General features: G+C 43.2%; 2 protein-coding genes and 1 long non-coding RNA gene across 9 annotated transcripts in view; 2 read left to right on the top strand and 1 right to left on the bottom strand.

Moving 5' to 3' along the window:
- Positions 1-5,322, top strand: part of LOC134205651 (transmembrane protein 47) — a 148,356-nt gene extending 143,034 nt beyond the window's left edge. For 6 of the 7 annotated variants that reach the window (XM_062681117.1, XM_062681115.1, XM_062681120.1 and 3 more), the window contains exons 7-8: positions 2,667-2,884; positions 2,953-5,322. In XM_062681117.1, the coding sequence (XP_062537101.1) occupies positions 2,667-2,845 (179 nt within the window). In that variant the 3' untranslated portion in view covers positions 2,846-2,884; positions 2,953-5,322. The remainder of the gene's footprint in view (positions 1-2,666; positions 2,885-2,952) is intronic. The other variant, XM_062681122.1, reaches the window with a different exon arrangement.
- Positions 5,323-9,032: 3,710 nt separating this feature from the next.
- Positions 9,033-13,035, top strand: LOC134209599 (uncharacterized). The gene is made up of 3 exons (XR_009978761.1): positions 9,033-9,129; positions 10,602-10,969; positions 12,913-13,035. It is a non-coding gene; the product is annotated as an uncharacterized LOC134209599 (long non-coding RNA).
- Positions 13,036-16,935: 3,900 nt separating this feature from the next.
- LOC134206866 (uncharacterized) lies at positions 16,936-18,165 on the bottom strand. The gene has a single exon (XM_062682604.1). It carries the CDS (start codon positions 18,163-18,165, stop codon positions 16,936-16,938), a length of 1,230 nt encoding a protein of 409 aa, XP_062538588.1.
- Between the last annotated feature and the right edge of the window lie 1,041 nt (positions 18,166-19,206).

The raw sequence follows: 19,206 nt of genomic DNA, 5'->3' as shown, positions 1-19,206 counted from the left end.
GAGAAACAACAAATATGCACAGCTCACCATTTGAATAGCCTTTCTTGGATTACAAAACTATTATCACTGTATATGCTGTGGAGTTTCATAAATTCAAGACTAATAACTATGGCGGCCACGTGATGAATTTCGGATTAGAAATGGAAAAATAGTCCGATACTCATTGCTGCGTCCGATAGAATACAAAAGCAAACGCGCACTCAATACACGATTGATCGCGCACGGATTTATTTACTTTCCGATCTCATTGATCGTTTTACTTTTCGACTACGCAGAGGAGAACTAATCACCCGGATCTCGCGAAAGTCCTGCGTCCGATACAAAACAGTTTGATCGCGTACTGATTGATTTACTTTCTGATACGGAACACGTTTGATCACGCACTGATTGATTTACTTTCCGATCACATTGATCGTTTTACTTTTCGACTACACAGAGCAGAACTAATCACTCGGATCTCGCAAAAGTCCTGCGTCCGATACGAAACACGTTTGATCGCGCACTGATTGATTTTTTTTCGGCCGCACTAATTGTTTTACTTTCCGACTGCACAAAACAGAACTAAACCCGAATCTTGCGAAAGTTCTGCGTTCGATACAAAAGACGTTTAATCATGCATTGTTCGATATACTTTTCGACCGCACAAAACAGAAATAATCACCCGGATCTCGCGAAAAATTTGCGTCTGATACAAAAGACGTTTAATCACGCACTGATTAATTAACTTTCCAATCGCAATAATCGTTTTACTTTTCGACTACACAGAGAACAACTAATCACCCGGATCTAGCAAAAGTCCTGCGTCCGATACGAAACACGTTTGATCGCGCACTGATTGATTTTTTTTTCGGCCGCACTGATTGTTTTACTTTCCGACTGCACAAAACAGAATTAAACCCAAATTACGCGAAAGTTCTGCGTTCGATACAAAAGACGTTTAATCTAATTACTTTCGATTTACTTTCCGACCACACAAACAGAAATAATCACCCGGATCTCGCGAAAGTAAATCGCGCACTGATTGATTTATTTTCCGACCTCACTTATTGATTTACTTTCCGACCGCACAAAACAGAACTCATCACCTGGATCTCGCGAAAGTTCTACGAGTTCTGTTACGGAACACGTTTGATCACGCACTGATTGATTTACTTTCCGATCGCATTGATCATTTTACTTTTCGACTGCACAGAGCAAAACTAATCACTCGGATCTCGCGAAAGTCCTGCGTCCGATACGAAACACGTTTGATCGCGCACCGATTGATTTGCTGTCCGACCGTACAAAACATAAATAATCACTCGGATCTCGCGAAGTCCTGCGTCAGAAACGAAACAAGTTTGATCGCTCCCTGATTGATTTTTTTTCGACCGTACCGCACTTTCCGACTGCACAAAACAGAATTAAACCCAAATTACGCAAAAGTTTTGCGCTCGATACAAAAGACGTTTTGTCACGCACTAATAGATTTACATTCCGGCCGCACAAAACAGAGCTAATCACCTGGATCTTGGGAAAGTTTGGCGTTTGATACGAACAAGTTTGATCGCGCACTGATTGATTCATTTTCCGACCGAACTGATTGATTTACTTTCCGACCGCACAAAACAGAACTAATCACCTGGATCTGGCAAAAGTTCTACGAGTTCTGATACGGAACACGTTTGATCACGCACTGATTGATTTACTTGCCGACCGCATTGATCGTTTTACTTTTCGACTGCACAGAGCAGAACTATCACCCGGATCTCGCGAAAGTCCTGCGTCCGATACGAAACACGTTTGATCGCGCACTGATTGATTTCATTTTTGGCCGCACTGATTGTTTCACTTTCCGACCGCACAAAACAGAACTAATCACCCGGATCTCTCGAAAGTTCTGCGTCTGATACTTTCCGACCAAACTGATTAATTTACTCTCCCACCGCACAAAACAAAACTCATCACCTGGATCTCGCGAAAGTTGTGCGAGTTCTGATACGGAACACGTTTTATCACGCACTGATTGATTCACTTTCCGATCGCATTGATTGTTTTACTTTTCGACTGCACAGAACAGATCTAATCACACGGATCTTGGAAAAATCCTGAGTCCGATACGAAACACGTTTGATCACGCACTGATTCATATTTTTCTGACCGCACTGCACGGTTTGTATAACTTTCCAACTGCGCAGAGCAAAACTAATCACCCGAATCTTGAGAAAGTCCTGCGTCCGGTATGAAACACGTTTGATCACGCACTGATTGATTCACTTTCCGATCGCATTTATCGACTTTTTGACTGCACAGAACAGAAATAATCACCCGGATCTCGCGAAGAATTCAAATGTCCTAGACCGGACCGGGAACCGAACCCAGCATCTTATCGTACGGCTAAGGACGGCCAACCTTATAATTTACTGCTTCTATTGAAACAACCAAATCTGTAATCCAACTCATTATATCGGGGGGAACAGCTTAGGCTTAGAAGAAATCAATTCGTCCTTAGATTGGGATTGCTCCCAAAAAAATAGAAAGTCCGAAAATCTAGCCACCAGCCATCAAGCCTTGAACAATTCCTCCAGCTGCTTGCCTTTTGTGTGACCGTTTGGTGGCACGAGCCACCGACCTTAACATCACCCTCTGCCGGAGGGAACCTTGAGCATGCCCTCGGTTGATCGTAGATCCACACTTCATTGCAGGAAACCGCCCGGTGTGGGAGTTTGGCTGGGCGTATGGCGTCGGCTGGGGTGCTGCGATCTTCCTGTTCGGTGCCGTAGTGCTGCTCCTATGCGACAAGGAATCCGAAGAGATCTACTACAAGGAAAGGAAAATAGTACACGACGCCTCGATGAGGGACTAGGCCCGGCCACACGCCCTGCCCGATGTTGTACTCTAGGCTGTAAGTATCCTGCTGCACACTGAAACAAAAAAGCGCCTTACGAATAATTAATACCTCATTTTTTTCAGTTTTAAACGAAATCGAGAAAAACTAATTGTCGTTCACAATCCTCTCAAAGAAAAGTGTTATAGAGATGATGTACCAATCAGAAACCGCGAAGCAAACAGTGGAAATTTAATTACTTAGAAAACAAAATCACGCAAGTCAATCGATACCTAATCATATTTGATGTGCTCTAAACAACTGGATGAATGTTGATTGCTATCGTTGGAGCGTTCCCGATTTTTGGCACTCGATCGATGAGCGATAAATTTTCGTTATCAAAATAGCCAGCTTCGAAATTCAAGTTCGAGTTATTGTTTACGATTCTCTTGAAGCAACCGATTGATTGTAAATTTGTTGCCAAAAACTGGAAAACATTACGAACATAAAAAAATGTAGTGAGACTTTAGACCAAGCAGCCAAAAAAGCGAACAAAAGCATGTTTGAATTTTTGTGTTGAGGCGTTAGGCTGTTTCGTACTTGACATTCTGGATATACTCGAAATTTACTATACCCAAAAGCAAACCAACAAAAACCCTGGATTACCAAATGGAACCATCTGGCACGGAGACAACAGCAAGAAGCAAAATGCAGAGAATGAACGCGATTTTTTGAGAAGTTATTAAAAAGCAATTAGATAAGCCGGAAAACATCAGCATGTCGTCACGCAAACGATTTGAAGATCTGATTAGATTTATGAAACGAACATCAACAACAAGAACTGCAAGACACAAAGAAAAACGTGACATGGGCAAGGGTGAGGCGCCGTAAAAACAACAAATGCTAAACTAGTTTATACAAGAAACACGTATTTATTGAAACAAAAAAAGAAAATAAGGAATCGACTCTATTTATACAGCCATTTTTTCTGGAAGAGAATTCAATATGTAGGATCAAGATCACGTGGAAAGTTTAAATCGAAGGAATTAATTAGCAAACTATGAAATTACTACAACTACTACTATTACAATTACTATTGTAAAATATTTATTCGACAAATTGATATTTGTTTTGAACATTTTTGTTTTGTGTTATAATATTTAAAGGTATTTTATTCTGGGACATGGATCGTAGCAGAAATTGTGGTCTTTCTTATATACACGAATAGTATCGAAACGAATTTTCTACTCTTACTTGTGAACACTGACGATTATCTTGTATAAACACATCCCTTTTCGCATCACCGGGAGCTAACGGTTCAGAATAACCTTACCTTATGCATACCCATACACAACGGTTGGAAATAAAACGAAAATACTCACTCAAATATAGACGCATAACAAAACAATATCTAACTCTCCATATCGAACAGATCTACATCCAACAGTAACAACAACAAACCATATAAAACACAATTTTACACATGTACTAGGTAGGAGTAATTCTTGGACTGCCTTCCTCTACAATGACCATGGGCATCAAGATGGATTTGCAAAGGACTTTTCGGTTAAAAATCGGTACGTTCTCAATAACGAATCTCAAATATAAATAACCGTAAACGGTTTACAAAAATAATCAAAATCATATCTACTTTTCTAAGAGAAAGCGAAACAACGTTTCAATTGTGGAAGAATTTCCCACGAAAAGATTGTACACATTGTGGACGGATCTATGATATCAGTCATTTTTTATACTTCCTTTCCCCAAAAGTAACCACAGTTAGTGTACTAGAAACAAAGGAATGTCACGATTATAGGAGCAAGATTGCTGTATGACAAAAAATTAGCACAAATCAAACAAGCATGTTTTTTGCAATCTCTGAATAAGTTTGGCAGTAGAGCATTTTACCAAGTCTGGGTTCATTATTTTGAATAAATATCATAGTCGATTTCTATGCTACCAATATAAAATTCTTCCGTATCAAGAAAGTGATTCAAGAGTAGATTACGTATGTAGAGTCCATAAATTCTTCCATAAGTTTTAAAATAAGTTGAGTGTTGATTCAACTTGCAGTAAATTATGACTAATTCGTTCATGTACGTCTGGTTTCGTTTTACTCCAAATCTAAAAAAAATCTCACAAAATGCTCATTTGATCCAAAACGATCATCCATACTGAACAAGATATTAGTTCCCTAAAGGTTTCAAACTTTCAGAAATAATCAACCGTGGAAAGAAATCGGGTGCAAACGTCTTGAGCTCATTTTCAACTTATCATTTTGTACTGTATTTGCTCTAAATGAAAGGGAAAAAACCATTCGTGGATACTCGAAAAAATATTTTATACCAAGTACCCCATCTTGCATTGACTATTGAAACACAACAGCTAACGCGAATTGAGTAATCGTAGATCAAATTATTATTGAAATATCTGTCAATTGTGTAAATAGGTATCGCTACGCTAAATTATATGTAATTATCATTGATTGACTTTCAATAAAGAGTTTTAACTACAAAGGCCATGTATTTATTTTTATTCCTTGTTAAGGCTGGTTTACAGTTCGGAAAACGTGTCCGCGGGATTTGTTACGGGATTCTGCTCCGGGTTTTGCCAGGGAAAATTTTCCGCCGATAAATCTCCACTATTAAAACATTTTCCGTGATTGGGATTCAGGATTTTGCTTCGGGTTTTGAGAATCTGCGTACCCGCGCCCGTGCTTGAGTTTACACTTCTGGGCTTTGGATCGGATTTCTTTATACAAACACATACGAGTGACAAGTGGGAAAGATAGCGAGAGGAAGGGAGAGAGTGAGTGAGAGAGATTGAGTGGGAGAGTGAGAAAGAGAAAATGAGTGAGCGTGTGAGTGGGATAATGTACGTGAGTGAGGGTGACTTAGTGGTAGAGTGTGTGAGTTAAAATGAAGGTAAGAGTTAGTGAGTGAGCGAGAGTGAATGAGTAAGTGAGTGAACGAGTGATTGAGTGAAAGTGAGTGGGTGGGTGAGAATTAGTGAGTGAGTGAGAATGAGTGTGTATGTGCGAGATTGAGTGAGTGAGTGAGTGCGAATGAGTGTGTATTTTTTTTATAGAGGGATGAAGGCAAATCTGCATACAGACACCTGAAATTATCACTCAGGGCGTGGGGTTGACGCGTGAGGCAGAAAGCCAAACCGCCGGACCCACTAAACCCAGCCAAGTAACAGAAGCTTACTTGAGTTACCCTCTCCCCTAATACCCTGAACCCCCCGGGACTACCTTCCAGTATTACTTCTGAGGGATAGGCAGTACTAAATGTACTCCTCTAAAAATGGCACGTTTCACAGCGCCTCTCTTCGATGTTCTATTCACTTCTGAGCCATTTGGCTCCCTTGTTTGCATAGCATAGCATAGCATAGCATAGCATAGTTACGGTGTACATCGTAGATTGGACACTAGTGATACTCATGTTTTTCTTTTGAAATCCTTATTCAGATTGCTATCAGAAATCAAGGTGGGTGTGGTCCTTGATTCCAATCTAGGATAAAAATCACAAAAGCATGAGGATTACTACTCCTGGCCACGCCCATCTTCACCGTAACTTGGAAGGGGAAGGAAGTGTTGATGTAGTACTTACTTAACGAGAGGCCCCCGACTCAGCGACACCCTCATAAGTACCACGGAGTTGGATATTGGGGAAGGTATTCGTTGGGTCAGGATTTGCCTGTAGCTGACAATGTGACCGTGGTAGATCTTACACCGTAACACACCACGCAAAGGTGTCTACCCAGCGTTACGGGGGTTTCACAGCGCCTCTCTTCGATGTTCTATTCACTTCTGAGCCATTTGGCTCCCTTGTTTGTACCAGTAAGCACACATAATTCTTGAGCCCTTTATCTTTTCCTCGTGCCATTCAGCACCGTCTCCTTTTCGAGCCATTTCGCTCTCAACGTGGTCGCACTCTACTCAGATAATCCCCGGCGGCGGATCTATCCTACTCCGACGGGGAGTCCCCCGGCGGCGGAAGCTCCCCCGAAACCGATGACCCGCATCCGTGGAAGGCTGTTTCGTTATCAACACCACTAATACACCTGGTCAGCAGGTCCTATGCACTTTTTCACGTCAACGGGATACCAGACGAGTGCCGAAGTCGATCCAGAGATTCCGGGTGGAGCATAGCGTCCGGTTCAATGGTGCCTCGACGACCCGAAACCGGCCCTTCAACGCGTCGCAATCTACACGACCTAGTCCCCGGCGATGGATCTGGCCTACACCGACGAAAAAATTCCCGGCGGCGAAATCCCCCCCGGACCTGTTCTCCCTTGTCTATGAGCTGTAACGGGACGGGGCTTTATAATCAGAATAAGGATAATCACAACATCCACTTAAGCGCCAGACAACGAAGTTGTCGTGGAGGTGCACGATCTCAAGTGTGAGTTCCCGTTCCGGCTATGAGACCTCAGGGTGAGTTCACCAAAACTACGGTGGCAGCGATACCACTTGGAACCCAACAACTAAATAACCGTTAAAACCATCTAAAGGGGCATAATATAAATGAACGAGGGAATAACCGAACTAAATCGAACAACGACTGTCTTAACTTTCCATCCTACAGTTGGACGATATTCTCTGGCTAATACCGCAAAACTCCTATCGCAGGTCCGTTTGAATTTTACAAAATTTATTGCTACGCATGGGGGTTAGTAGTCTTACTTGGAGTTCTTCACTTTTTCTTCGGGATGGCTTTCATACGACGGATGTGCTGGTTCATGTTGCGCGCGATTGTTGTCGGAGTTCGAGTTGAGCTTTGCGAAGGCGTGCAACATATGTTGACGGATGTTGCACTTTCGGGCGGTTCGTTGCAGAAGCTCAGACGTCGGCGACAAACGATCAGTTGCCAGAGCTTTTATACACGGGGCGGCGATAGCCGCCGAGGAGCGATTCCAGAATGTTGGTCACCGATATCGGCTGAAGGGGTGACCGACGAACAGGGGGTTTCACTCGGACTACCTACACCTGGGTAGCGACTCTTAAGGGCATTTCCACCATGGTTCGGGCCTAAGAGTAGGACCTTCGTTTGAAGGAATATGCTTCAAACGAAATTAAGTTGCTGTCAGTATGGTCACTTGTGTCGTATTTACAGTAGTTACCTGTTTTTTGTCAGTTTTGCGTACACGTGCTACCCTAACGTCTAGTCCTGCTAATCTGTCTCCTCTTTTGTCTCCTTTCTGTAACCAATTTTTATGTTAAACTAGCTTTTCTTTTATTCGTTCCACTCTACAAACCCGATATACTTTTCACGTTCCGCAACTCAATCTTCTGTCTCACTAACTTGTATTGTACTGTTCTTAGTGCCTTAAGTCCGCGTGTCTAATTGTCGAACTACTTTTATGGTACCGTCTTCACTGCTTGATGGTTAGCATTCTAATCGTCTTCGAAAAAGTGTGCTTCTCAACATCGAGCTATAACGAACTATCCCGAGGTCAATTGGTGGTCAAGTTCGCATTCGGCTGACTGCATCCGGTGGTCTTATTGTGCTGTCTTTTTTTGTTTATGTTTTGACAACTCTATCTTCAGACCAATAACCAAAACGAGAATCAGTGACTGAGAACGGTTCTTGCTCAAATTTGGCCATGATTAAATTAGGGAAGGGCGGGGTGTTTTTTTGTAACCCTGTTACACTACTCCCTACTAACGGAAAAAATAATGAAGGCCTGAATTATTTTTTTTTTTTTTTTTTTTTGCCAAATGTATATATGTAAACTAAGTATTAATTTTATTTCTAGGTGTGAGTATTTTTTAATGACTTTAAATTCTTTTTTTTATTTTCTTTGATATTCTTTCTAATTCGTTCAGTTTCAAATTCATTCAGTTTGGTCCATCCCGATTGCTCTGGAAGGATTCCGATTTTTATGTACAATGGTATGTTTATACCGCCTTGCCCCAAGGCAAAATTTCAAACCGTCGTAAGTACTTATTTATGTTTGGTTCGCCAAGTAACCACTCAGCTAAATCTCACTGCTCACGACTCCCCTTGACGGAACTCAAGAAATAAACAATTCTTTTACGTTGAGTAACCACTCTACTAAACCATTTTTCTATACTTTTTACCCATCCGGAGAATTCCGGAAAAATTACAATTTTATTTTCCGTGTATTTACGCCAAACCCGCTTTGTCGACTCTTATCGTTTGCCTGTCAATGGGTGGACCGATACTAATGAAAGCTTTTCTGTGACGTTTTATGCTGTCATAGCCACCCGAACACTTTTCAGGAGTGAAGCCAAAAAAAATGCAAGCCTGCCTGTTCGCAGGGGAATCCGATTCCTTGCTCTAAATCTATTAATTACGGTAAGTATTTATACTATTCTAATCATGTTTTTCATTCTAGGTACGTCGTATTTGAATATAGAGTTGTGAACAAAATACCTGAACTCTGCCTGAACTCTGATCAAAATACGTGAATAACTAGTCTATTCGATCCTACCAAGCAAACAAAATAAAACGAGTTCAATGAACTTCGTCAAGCTGCTGATAGTCAACTTCTCTGGCGAACCTAATATTTAGTATGATTAGCGGATATTTTAAAAAAAAATTAAAACAATTTTTTGGACTGTTTACAAGTGCGTGCGTTTGGTTTTTGTTTTCCGATTGATTCGTGACGAGTGCATCCAGAATCATCAGGTTTTGACTAGTTTGGTGTGTTTACGTGTGTTTTAGCCGCGTTTGAGTTTCAACAACATTTATTTTCTACATCTCTATCTGATCATCATCTGTGCCTGTGCAGACTCCCACTGATTTCCATAGTACACTCCTTTCTCAGCCTGACTAGGCAAGCTCCAGGCTGGGTTGGTAAGCTGACCGAGATGCCAAGGCGGAAAATACTTGTTTTGACCCTCATTCTTGGCTGTAACTCACCTACAATAAACTGACCACAAATTAAATTTCTCAATTTGGGCGTTTTTTGAGGAATAATGTTGCGAAGTGCAGATTGCTCGTAGTTAAATTCGTTATTAGAGACAATCCCACTCGCTTTTGTATTGGAACCAAAATTTTGTATTTTTGTGGAACAAGTCCTTAGTAACTGCGTTCATAGACAGCAGACATAGCTTTATAACGTTCTCTTGTTTTCATTTCTTCTGCAGATCAGATGAATGAAACACTCCCAGCTTATTTCCATTGATATCCTCTAAATCGTAGCATGAGTTCCCTATTCGACCTATCACCCTAGCAGGAGAAAAAGTATCCGCTAGCTTTGCTGAAAACTTTTTTTGTTTGCTTGAAAGGAAGAAGTTTTTTTTCAATATAATTTCCCCAATATCGAACACCGGCGTATCTTTATTGGACCTTAAGTTGTAGTGTCTCGCGTATCGGTTGTACGCCTTCTTTAAATTTTCCTTAACTGCTTCGAACACTTTTTTGAGATTTTCATTAATCATTTCGGGCCCGTTATCGCTGCTATTTCCAGCTTCACGCAATTGTCGATACTCATCCCCTGAGCTTATGTAGTTTCGACCATGATTCACGAAGTACGGCGTAAAATTGGTCGATTCATGTATCGCGGTGCGGATGGACATCGCTATTTTATGAATCTCCTTATCCCATTCTTGATGGTTTCCTTGCAAGTGGGCTCGAATGGTCGCAACTATCACTCTATTTACTCGTTCCGTCGGATTGTTGGATGGGTGGTAGTTTGCATTCCTCCAATGATTCACATGATAACGACACAAAAATCGCTCAAAATCTTTGGATTTAAATTGTACTCCATTGTCTGATATTAGTATTTCTGGTACTCCGAATAATAAAAATATCATATTTTCCAGAAACGTAATCAAGGGTCCTGTTTTCGCTTCCCGAAGTGGCTGGATGACCACGAATTTGGAGAACCAGTCAGTTACTACGAGTAACACTGTATTGCCGTTCTTGGACCGAGGAAATGGCCCTACAAAATCCACGGAGATTACCTGCCAGGGCAACGATGCCAGTTTTTGTCGTCCCATTGGTGGCTTGCGATTAGCATTCGGGTACTTGACGCGCTTGCAGATGTCACAGCCAAGGCAATACTTCCTGACGTCATCGTGCATTTGAGGCCAATAGTAAAGTTCCTGTAGTTTCCTCAGCGTCTTGAATTGGCCAAAATGAGCTGTGTCATGTGCCTCATGGAGTAGTTGAATCTTCTCATGAACCTGTGGTACGTATTTCCAAGTAAAATTTGAGTCTCCTAGTTTTGAAGACCTGTACTTATAGATTTTATCATTTGTAACCTTGAAGTCCTTATATTTGGCGTTGTTACGCATAATATCATTCTTTAGTTGTTCATAATCAGTGTCCTTTACAGTAACCTCATTAATGGATCTGGATAATGCGTCTGCTGTAACGTTCAATGAACCCTTACGGTATTGTAAATTAAAATCATACTGTTGTAATTTCAGGGCCCATCGTATTAGCTTCGCTGATCCTCCCTCGGCACTGATCCGGCTAAGCCAAATGAGGCTTTGGGCGTCGGTGATGACTGTAAATCTCGACCCCTCCACAAAGTGGCGAAATTTTTCAATGGCCATGAGGACCCCCAGGCATTCCTTTTCCGTTGGAGCATATTTCTTCTGTGACGTCGACAATTTCCGCGAGAAAAATGCTATTGGACGACGGAGTCCCTCCTGAACCTGCATCAACACGGCCCCTACAGCGACGTCTGACGCGTCCGACTCTATGATGAACGGGAGCGTAATTGCTCGCTAGAATTTCCACTCGGTTTATGAATTGTGTCACCGTTGGTCCTCTCGAATCTCCTCCAAAGTTGATTCTCCACTTGCTTATGGGTACGGACTGACGATAACGTTGCTCTACGTTATGTCTCCATAGTGGCGGCATGTACGAGTCCTCCATATTAGGTGCTTGTGACGTCACCGAGTTGGCATACCTTCTTCGTCTTGCCTCCGAATTTCGCATTGGTAAAAAATGCTGTTGTTCTTCTTCATGCCTTCCTGGTGGCGATGGTAGTGGTGGCGGTGTTGGTGTTAGCGAGAGTAGTTGCATGTCTTGTGGTGCACGTTGTCCTATTGGCGGATGATTTCCTCTAGGTTGATTACTAATTTCTTCGATGCCTCTTTGTTGATTCGTGGTTGCGATAGGATTCGTCGTCTTCGGTAATGATCGTGGTGGTGGAGTAAGTGGTGAGATCTCTTCTCTCCGTGCTTGCTGCGTATATGCTGCTTTCCCTGGTGTCTGTTGATGTTGTTGGGGTTGCTGTTGAGGCTGCTGTTGAGTCTGCTGAGACGGTTGTTGGAGAGATATTTTCTTCAGTTCTTCCATCATCATCGCCATCTGTTCCGATATTGTTTCCTTGATGAAAGCATTGATTTCCTTTTTCAACTCATCTCCAAGTCTTTCGCGATTATCCGTGTTCTCCTGTTGATTCCGAAGTGGTAGTAAATTTGAGTTCGGAGCGTAGTGATTTCCTGGTCTTTGACTGCTCGGGAAGGTTGTGCTTGATGCCCAATCTCCTAGACTGGCTCGGTGTGCTGGACCAGCTGCAATATCCAGTAGTCCCTGCTCTACTGCATTCACGTCCGCCTCGTCTGGCAACGGTGGAAAATTTAGTGCTGTGTCATTATCCATACTACTAACGAAATCTTGTATCCTGTCGCTGGAATAGTTTAACCTAACGTTCGCTGGTGGAAGACTACTTCGTCTGTCTTCCGGGTTACCGTATCTATCTAACAGCCCTTCTGCTATGGCAATTAGTTCAGATCTAACTCGTTGTTGTTCTCTAGTGATCGCGTCAACTCTATAGATTCTAGCTCTGTAATGTCGTAATCTCGAAATATGTTTGGGTTCAGGACAACCGGTTTCTAATGTATGCTGTAGGTCTTGTAATCTCTGTGATACGATAGGGTACTCTTGATTTATTGACTTCTTCGAAATTAATTGTCTAGGTTTTTTGACTTCGGCTAGCAATGCTTTCTTTAGTACCTGTCTTCTATCCTGTATTGTACCTTCGACTGATAAACACCTTAATTTCAATTCGTAATCAACCTCGTCACTTAACAAGTCGTTTGGGTTTATAAAGTACATAAAATGGTGAGCTGAATGGTTACTCATTTGAACTAATGAATTCCTTTATTTGTTTTTCAGACTCTGCTGATGCCAATTCTTCAAACCGACTGCTACGCCAATTTGATCCTTCAACGAAATAGGAAGGATATATTTGAGCTATTCTAATACCTATGCTTAATAATAAAAAAAAATTCAATTGCAAATATTCAATGTAAGAGAAGTACTAGGGGATATTCCAAACCAAATCCGAACTAATTATCTAATCTTTTTAATTAATTTCATAATTCCATTCAATCATTCAAATTCTCTTAATCCTACAAATTCCAATTCAAACTTACACCTATAAATCAATTCAAATACTTAATTTACTATTCAAAAAATATTTCAAAATTATTTCAAACTATTTACAAATCCAAAATTACCGTTAGCTGGGCGCCAAATGTAACGGGACGGGGTTTTATAATCAGAATAAGGATAATCACAACATCCACTTAAGCGCCAGACAACGAAGTTGTCGTGGAGGTGCACGATCTCAAGTGTGAGTTCCCGTTCCGGCTATGAGACCTCAGGGTGAGTTCACCAAAACTACGGTGGCAGCGATACCACTTGGAACCCAACAACTAAATAACAGTTAAAACCATCTAAAGGGGCATAATATAAATGAACGAGGGAATAACCGAACTAATTCGAACGACGACTGTCTTACTTTTCCATCTTACAGTTGGACGATATTCTCTGGCTTATATCGCAAAACTCCTATCGCATGTTCGTTTGAATTTTACAAAATTTATTGCTACGCATGGGGGTTAGTAGTCTTACTTGGAGTTCTTCACTTTTTCTTCGGGATGGCTTTCATACGACGGATTTGCTGGTTCATGTTGCGCGCGATTGTTGTCGGAGTTCGGGTTGCGTCTTCGGGTTGAGCTTTCCGCAGGCGTGCAACATATGTTGACGGATGTTGCATTTTTGGACGGTTCGTTGCAGAAGCTCAGAAGTGGGCGATCAGTTGCCAGAGCTTTTATACACGGGGCGGTGATAGCCGCCGAGGATGGGCGACCGACAAACAGGGGGTTTCACTCGAACTACCTACACCTGAGTAGCGACTCTTAAGGGCGTTCCCACCGTGGTTCGGACCTAAGGGTAGGACGTTCGTTTTAACGAATATGCGTCAAACGAAATTAAGTTGCTATCAGTATGGTCACTTGTGTCGTATTTACAGTAGTTACCTGTTTTTGTCAGTTTTGCGTACACGTGCTACCCTAACGTCTAGTCCTACTAATCTGTCTCCTCTTTGTCTCCTTTCTGTAACCAATTTTTATGTTAAACTAGCTTTTCTTTTATTCGTTCCACTCTACAAACCCGATATACTTTTCACGTTCCGCAACTCAATCTTCTGTCTCACTAACTTGTATTGTACTGTTCTTAGTGCCTTAAGTCCGCGTGTCTAATTGTCGAACTACTTTTTGTGTGCCGTCTTCACTGCTTGATGGTCAGCATTCTAATTGTCTTCGAAAGAGTGTGCTTCTCGAGCTATAACGAACTATCCCGAGGTCAATTGGTAGTCAGGTTAGCATTCGGCTGACTGCATCCGGTGGTCTTATTGTGCTGTCTTTTTTTGTTTATGTTTTGACAACTCTATCTTCAGACCAATAACCAAAACGAGAATCAGTGACTGAGAACGGTTCTTGCTCAAATTTGGCCATGATTAAATTAGGGAAGGGCGGGGTGTTTTTTTGTAACCCTGTTACAGAGCCATTCAGCTCCTAGCCTGATATAGGTCTAATCATAGTCTTTTAACAACATTCTCGTGCCATTCATCACCATCTATCAACGTTGAGCCAATTAGCTCCCAGTTCCGTCTCGGACTACTCAGATGATCCCCGGCGGCGGATCTATCCTACTCCGTCAGGGAGTTCCCCGGCGAAGGATTTTCCCTCGAAACCGACGACCCGCTTCCGTGGAAGGCTGTTGTGTAGCCTGAACTACTCTTAACATCTAATTTGTCTTTTCCAATCTTCAGTCCTTTCTCACTTCAGCGAGTGACCGGTCGAGTGCCGAAGTCTATCTAGAGATTCCGGGTGGGGCATAACGTCCGGTTTAATGGCGCCTCGACGACCCGAAACCGGTACTTTTACGCGTCACGGTCTCCTCGGCTTAGTCCCCGACGGTGGATCTAGCTTACACCGACGCACCTCCCCGGCGGCGAAAGTTATTACGAGATTGATAATCAATAACCTTGAGCCATTAAGCTCCCAGCTCAATCGCGGACTACTCGAATAGTCCCTGGCGGCGGATCTATCCTTTTCCGACCAGAGGCTCCCCGACGGTGGAACCTCCCCAGTTACCGATTGTATCACTCTCTCCCTATCTTCGAGTGGTCGCTGTCGCTGTCAATTCATTCGCTGGTCCCGTCTCCAAGTTCTTTGCAACTCCGTAAAAATGTGCGATACTACATTTTTGATGACATCCCAAGTGGCTTCATCGCGACACATCTCACCGACTATGTTCTCCACGCTCAAAGCTGATATTTCTCTTCGTATGGTCTCGAACCTAGGGCATTCGAATAGGACGTGTTCAGGCGTTTCCTCCGCATCCTCGCACACCGGGCAGCATGGTGAACGTACGTGACCAAAGCGATGTAGATACTTCCTAAAACATCCGTGTCCCGACAGGAACTGCGTCAGATGAAAATCTATTTCGCCGTGCTTTCTGTTTACCCAACTCGTCAAGTTTGGAATGAGGCGGTGGGTCCACCTTCCTTTGTCCGAGTTATGCCACTCATGTTGCCACTTGGCCATTGATTCTATTCTCACTGTTTTCCTCACACCTTTAATGTCCCTTCTATGGTAGCACTCATTATCCTCAGCCAGCATTATGCCGACGGGAATCATCCCGGCGATCACACATACTGCCTCCGAAGATATAGTCCTATAGGCGCTAGCGACTCTTATAGCCATGAGCCGATACACGCTTTTTAACTTTGCCCGGTTACGCTTGGTTTTGAACGCATTACCCCACGCGGGGACACCGTACCGCAGGATCGATGATGATACGCTCGCCAAAAGCTGCCTTCTACTACTCCTCGGACCACTAACATTTGGCATGATTCGGGCTAACGCTGTGGTTGCCTTCGCAGCCTTCGTGCATGCATAGTCAACGTGGCTATTAAAATTGACCCGATCGTCTATCATCACCCCCAGGTGTTTCAGTGAACGCTGAGACCGAATTACGTGCCCTCCGACAGTAATTTCCACCCTCTGTGCGAATTTGCAGTTACTCACCAACACAACTTCTGTTTTGTGGTGAGCCAATTGTAAACTGACACTAGCCATCCAGTTTTCGATTATATCGATCGTTTCAGCTGCCAGCATTTCCACCTCCTCTAGATTCTCACCCGTTATCGACAAGACAACGTCATCGGCAAATCCAACGATCACGACTCCTTTGGGCAGCTTAAGCGTTAGTATTCCATTGTACATCGCATTCCAAAGAATGGGTCCGAGTATAGAACCTTATGGCACTCCTGCTGTGACTCTGATCGACCTTTGCCTGATGTTTGTTTCGTAAGTCAGGACACGATTCTCGAAATAGCTCTTCAAAATCCTGCATAAGTACGCCGGGACACGCATACTATGCAGTGCTACGGCGATGGCCTTCCAGCTAGTGCTGTTGAACGCGTTTTTAACATCGATTGTTACGACAGCACAGTACCAACCACCTCTCCTTTTTTGCTTAGAGGCCATCTCGGCCCTCTGAATGACGGCCCGGATTGCGTCCACCGTCGATGTACCCTTCCGGAATCCGAACTGCATATTCGATAGACCACGCTCACCTTCTGTGTAATTTGATAGCCTGTTGAGAATAAGCCGCTCCAAGAGTTTTCGGAGGGTGTCCAACAAGCAAATGGGTCTGTACGATGTTGGATCCCCGGGCGGTTTACCTGGTTTTGGCAACAGCACCAGCTTCTGTATCTTCCATCTATCTGGAAAATTGCCTTCTTCCAGGCATTTTTGCATTACCTAAACATGTTCGGGAACGCCAGTAGAGCAGTCCTCAATGCTACATTGGGAATTCCGTCCGGACCAGAAGCTTTTTTAACCTTCAGAGCTTTCGCAACAAGTTCAAGCTCTTCGCTGGAGACCGTAGCATCAACAGTGTCATCTTCATCATCGTACAGAGTTGATGGCCACAGCGTTGGGCTGTGATGCGGGAGAAACCGTCCACTATTATCTTTAGCCTCTCCGGGCACATTTCAACTGGCGTTGTTGGTCCTTTGGTCTTTGCCATTATCGTCCAATAAGCGTAACCCCACGGATTGGCATCGGCTTCGCGGCACAACTCCTTGTAGCAGTTCAACTTGCTCAACTTGATCTCGCGGTTCAATGCTGCCCTAGCCGCACTAAATCCCACCTTATTCTGTTCTCTATCCTCTTCTGTTCGCGATCTTGTAACGCGTCTTCTTGCCCTTAAACAAGCAGAACGAAGATCCCTGAGTGACTCTTTCCACCAGTAAGCCGGACGTCGCCTATTGCGTGGTTCCAATCTTCTCGGCATTGATGCATTACATGCCCTCGCTACAGTTTCTGTTAACTGATCTGCATTTAGGTTTAGATTACCACTTGCCGCACGAAGTGATTCGACTAGGAGGTCCTTGTCAAAGTACTTCGTTTTCCACATCCTCTCGCAAGATCTCATCCTATGTATCGACGTAGGGTTTCTCTGGCCGACGCTGTACTGGATGGCCTGGTGATCACTATGAGTGTAATCCCCACTAACTCTCCAGTTCATATCTCCCATCAGACACAAGCTACAGAACGTGATATCGATTATAGATTCCCGACCATCTTTGCGGAATGTGCTAACGTTCCTTTCGTTACACAGTCTAACTTCCAGCTTTGCTAGAGCCTCCAGCAAACTGTAGCCTCTTTCGTTGGTTAGCCTACTGCCCCACTCTACTGCCCAGGCATTGAAATCTCCTGCGATAACTACTGGATTTCGGCCGATTAGCGTGTCGATGAGCACATCCAGCATCTGGTTAAACCGCTCTAGAGGCCACCTTGGCGGTGCGTAGCAACTACATACAAAGATACCATTGATTTTGGCGATTACGAATCCCTCGTGTGAGCTATCGACTACTTCCTGTATGGGATATCGGCCCATAATTTGTATCGCAGCAATCCGTTCTTTATCCGTTACCCAATTACCGTTATCGTGAGGAACTCGATACGGCTCTGCAATGATTGCGACATCACAGTTAGATTCCGTTGTAGACTGCCGCAACAGTTGCTGAGCAGTGTCGCAATGATTGAGGTTTACTTGGGTTATCTCCATCACTGTTGGCCTGTAAACGCCTTTTTATATGCGTGGCATTTAAAGCCACCCGTCATGTGGTCGTTTCCGTCCTCCGCTTTACAAAGCATACATCTTGCTGGTTTCGTGCAGTCTATAGCAAAATGTCCTACCCCGCCACATTTCCTGCAAAGTGTAGATCTGTGTGAGTGAGATAATGTACGTGAGTGAGGGTGACTTAGTGGTAGAGTGTGTGAGTTAAAATGAAGGTAAGAGTTAGTGAGTGAGCGAGAGTGAATGGGTAAGTGAGTGAACGAGTGATTGAGTGAAAGTGAGTGGGTGGGTGAGAATTAGTGAGTGAGTGAGAATGAGTGTGTATGTGCGAGATTGAGTGAGTGAGTGAATGCGAATGAGTGTGTTTGTGTGAGATTGAGTGAGTGAGTGAGAATGAGTGGGTGTGAGATTGGGTGAGTGAGCGAAAGTGTGTGAGTGAGAAAGAGTGAGTGAGAAAGAGTGAGTGAGAAAGAGTGAGTAAGAGTGAGTGATTGAGTAGGAGTGAGTGAGTGAGAGTGAGTTAGTGAGAGAGTGAGTAAGAGTGAGTGATTGAGTGGTAGTGAGTAAAAAATAGTGAGTGAGTGAGAATGAGTGTATGTGTGAGACTGAGTGAGTGAAAATGAGTGGGTGTGAAATTGAGTGAGTGAGTGAGAGTACGTGAGTGGAAGTGAGTGAAAGTGAGTGAGTGAGAGAGAGTAATAGAGTGAGAATGATTTAGAGTGAATGAGTAAGTAAGCGAGTAAGTGAGAGAGAGAGTGAGTAAGTAAGAGAGGATGAGTGGGAGAAAGTAAGTGAGTGTGAGAAAGGTGGCCGTCTCCTTACTGACTATTTCTCACTTCTCGTTCAAACTTCTCAATTTTCACTGTTCACTTTTCACTACTCACTTCTTACTACTCTTTTCTCACTTTACTCTTCTTACTTCTCATTCTCAATTCCCACTGCTCACTTCTCACTATTAATTTCTTCACTTCTCACAACTCATTTCTTACATCTCATTTTTCACTTCTCATTAGTCACTTTTCACTTTTC

Source organism: Armigeres subalbatus, chromosome 1 (assembly GCF_024139115.2).
Source record: "Armigeres subalbatus isolate Guangzhou_Male chromosome 1, GZ_Asu_2, whole genome shotgun sequence".
Taxonomy (NCBI): domain Eukaryota; kingdom Metazoa; phylum Arthropoda; class Insecta; order Diptera; family Culicidae; genus Armigeres; species Armigeres subalbatus.
Note: the sequence above shows the minus strand (reverse complement) of the source record. Positions and strands in the feature narration are given on the sequence as shown.

Excerpts from the sequence above, each read along its gene's own strand:
- LOC134206866 (XM_062682604.1), bottom strand. The coding sequence starts at position 18,165 with ATGGAGATAACCCAAGTAAACCTCAATCATTGCGACACTGCTCAGCAA.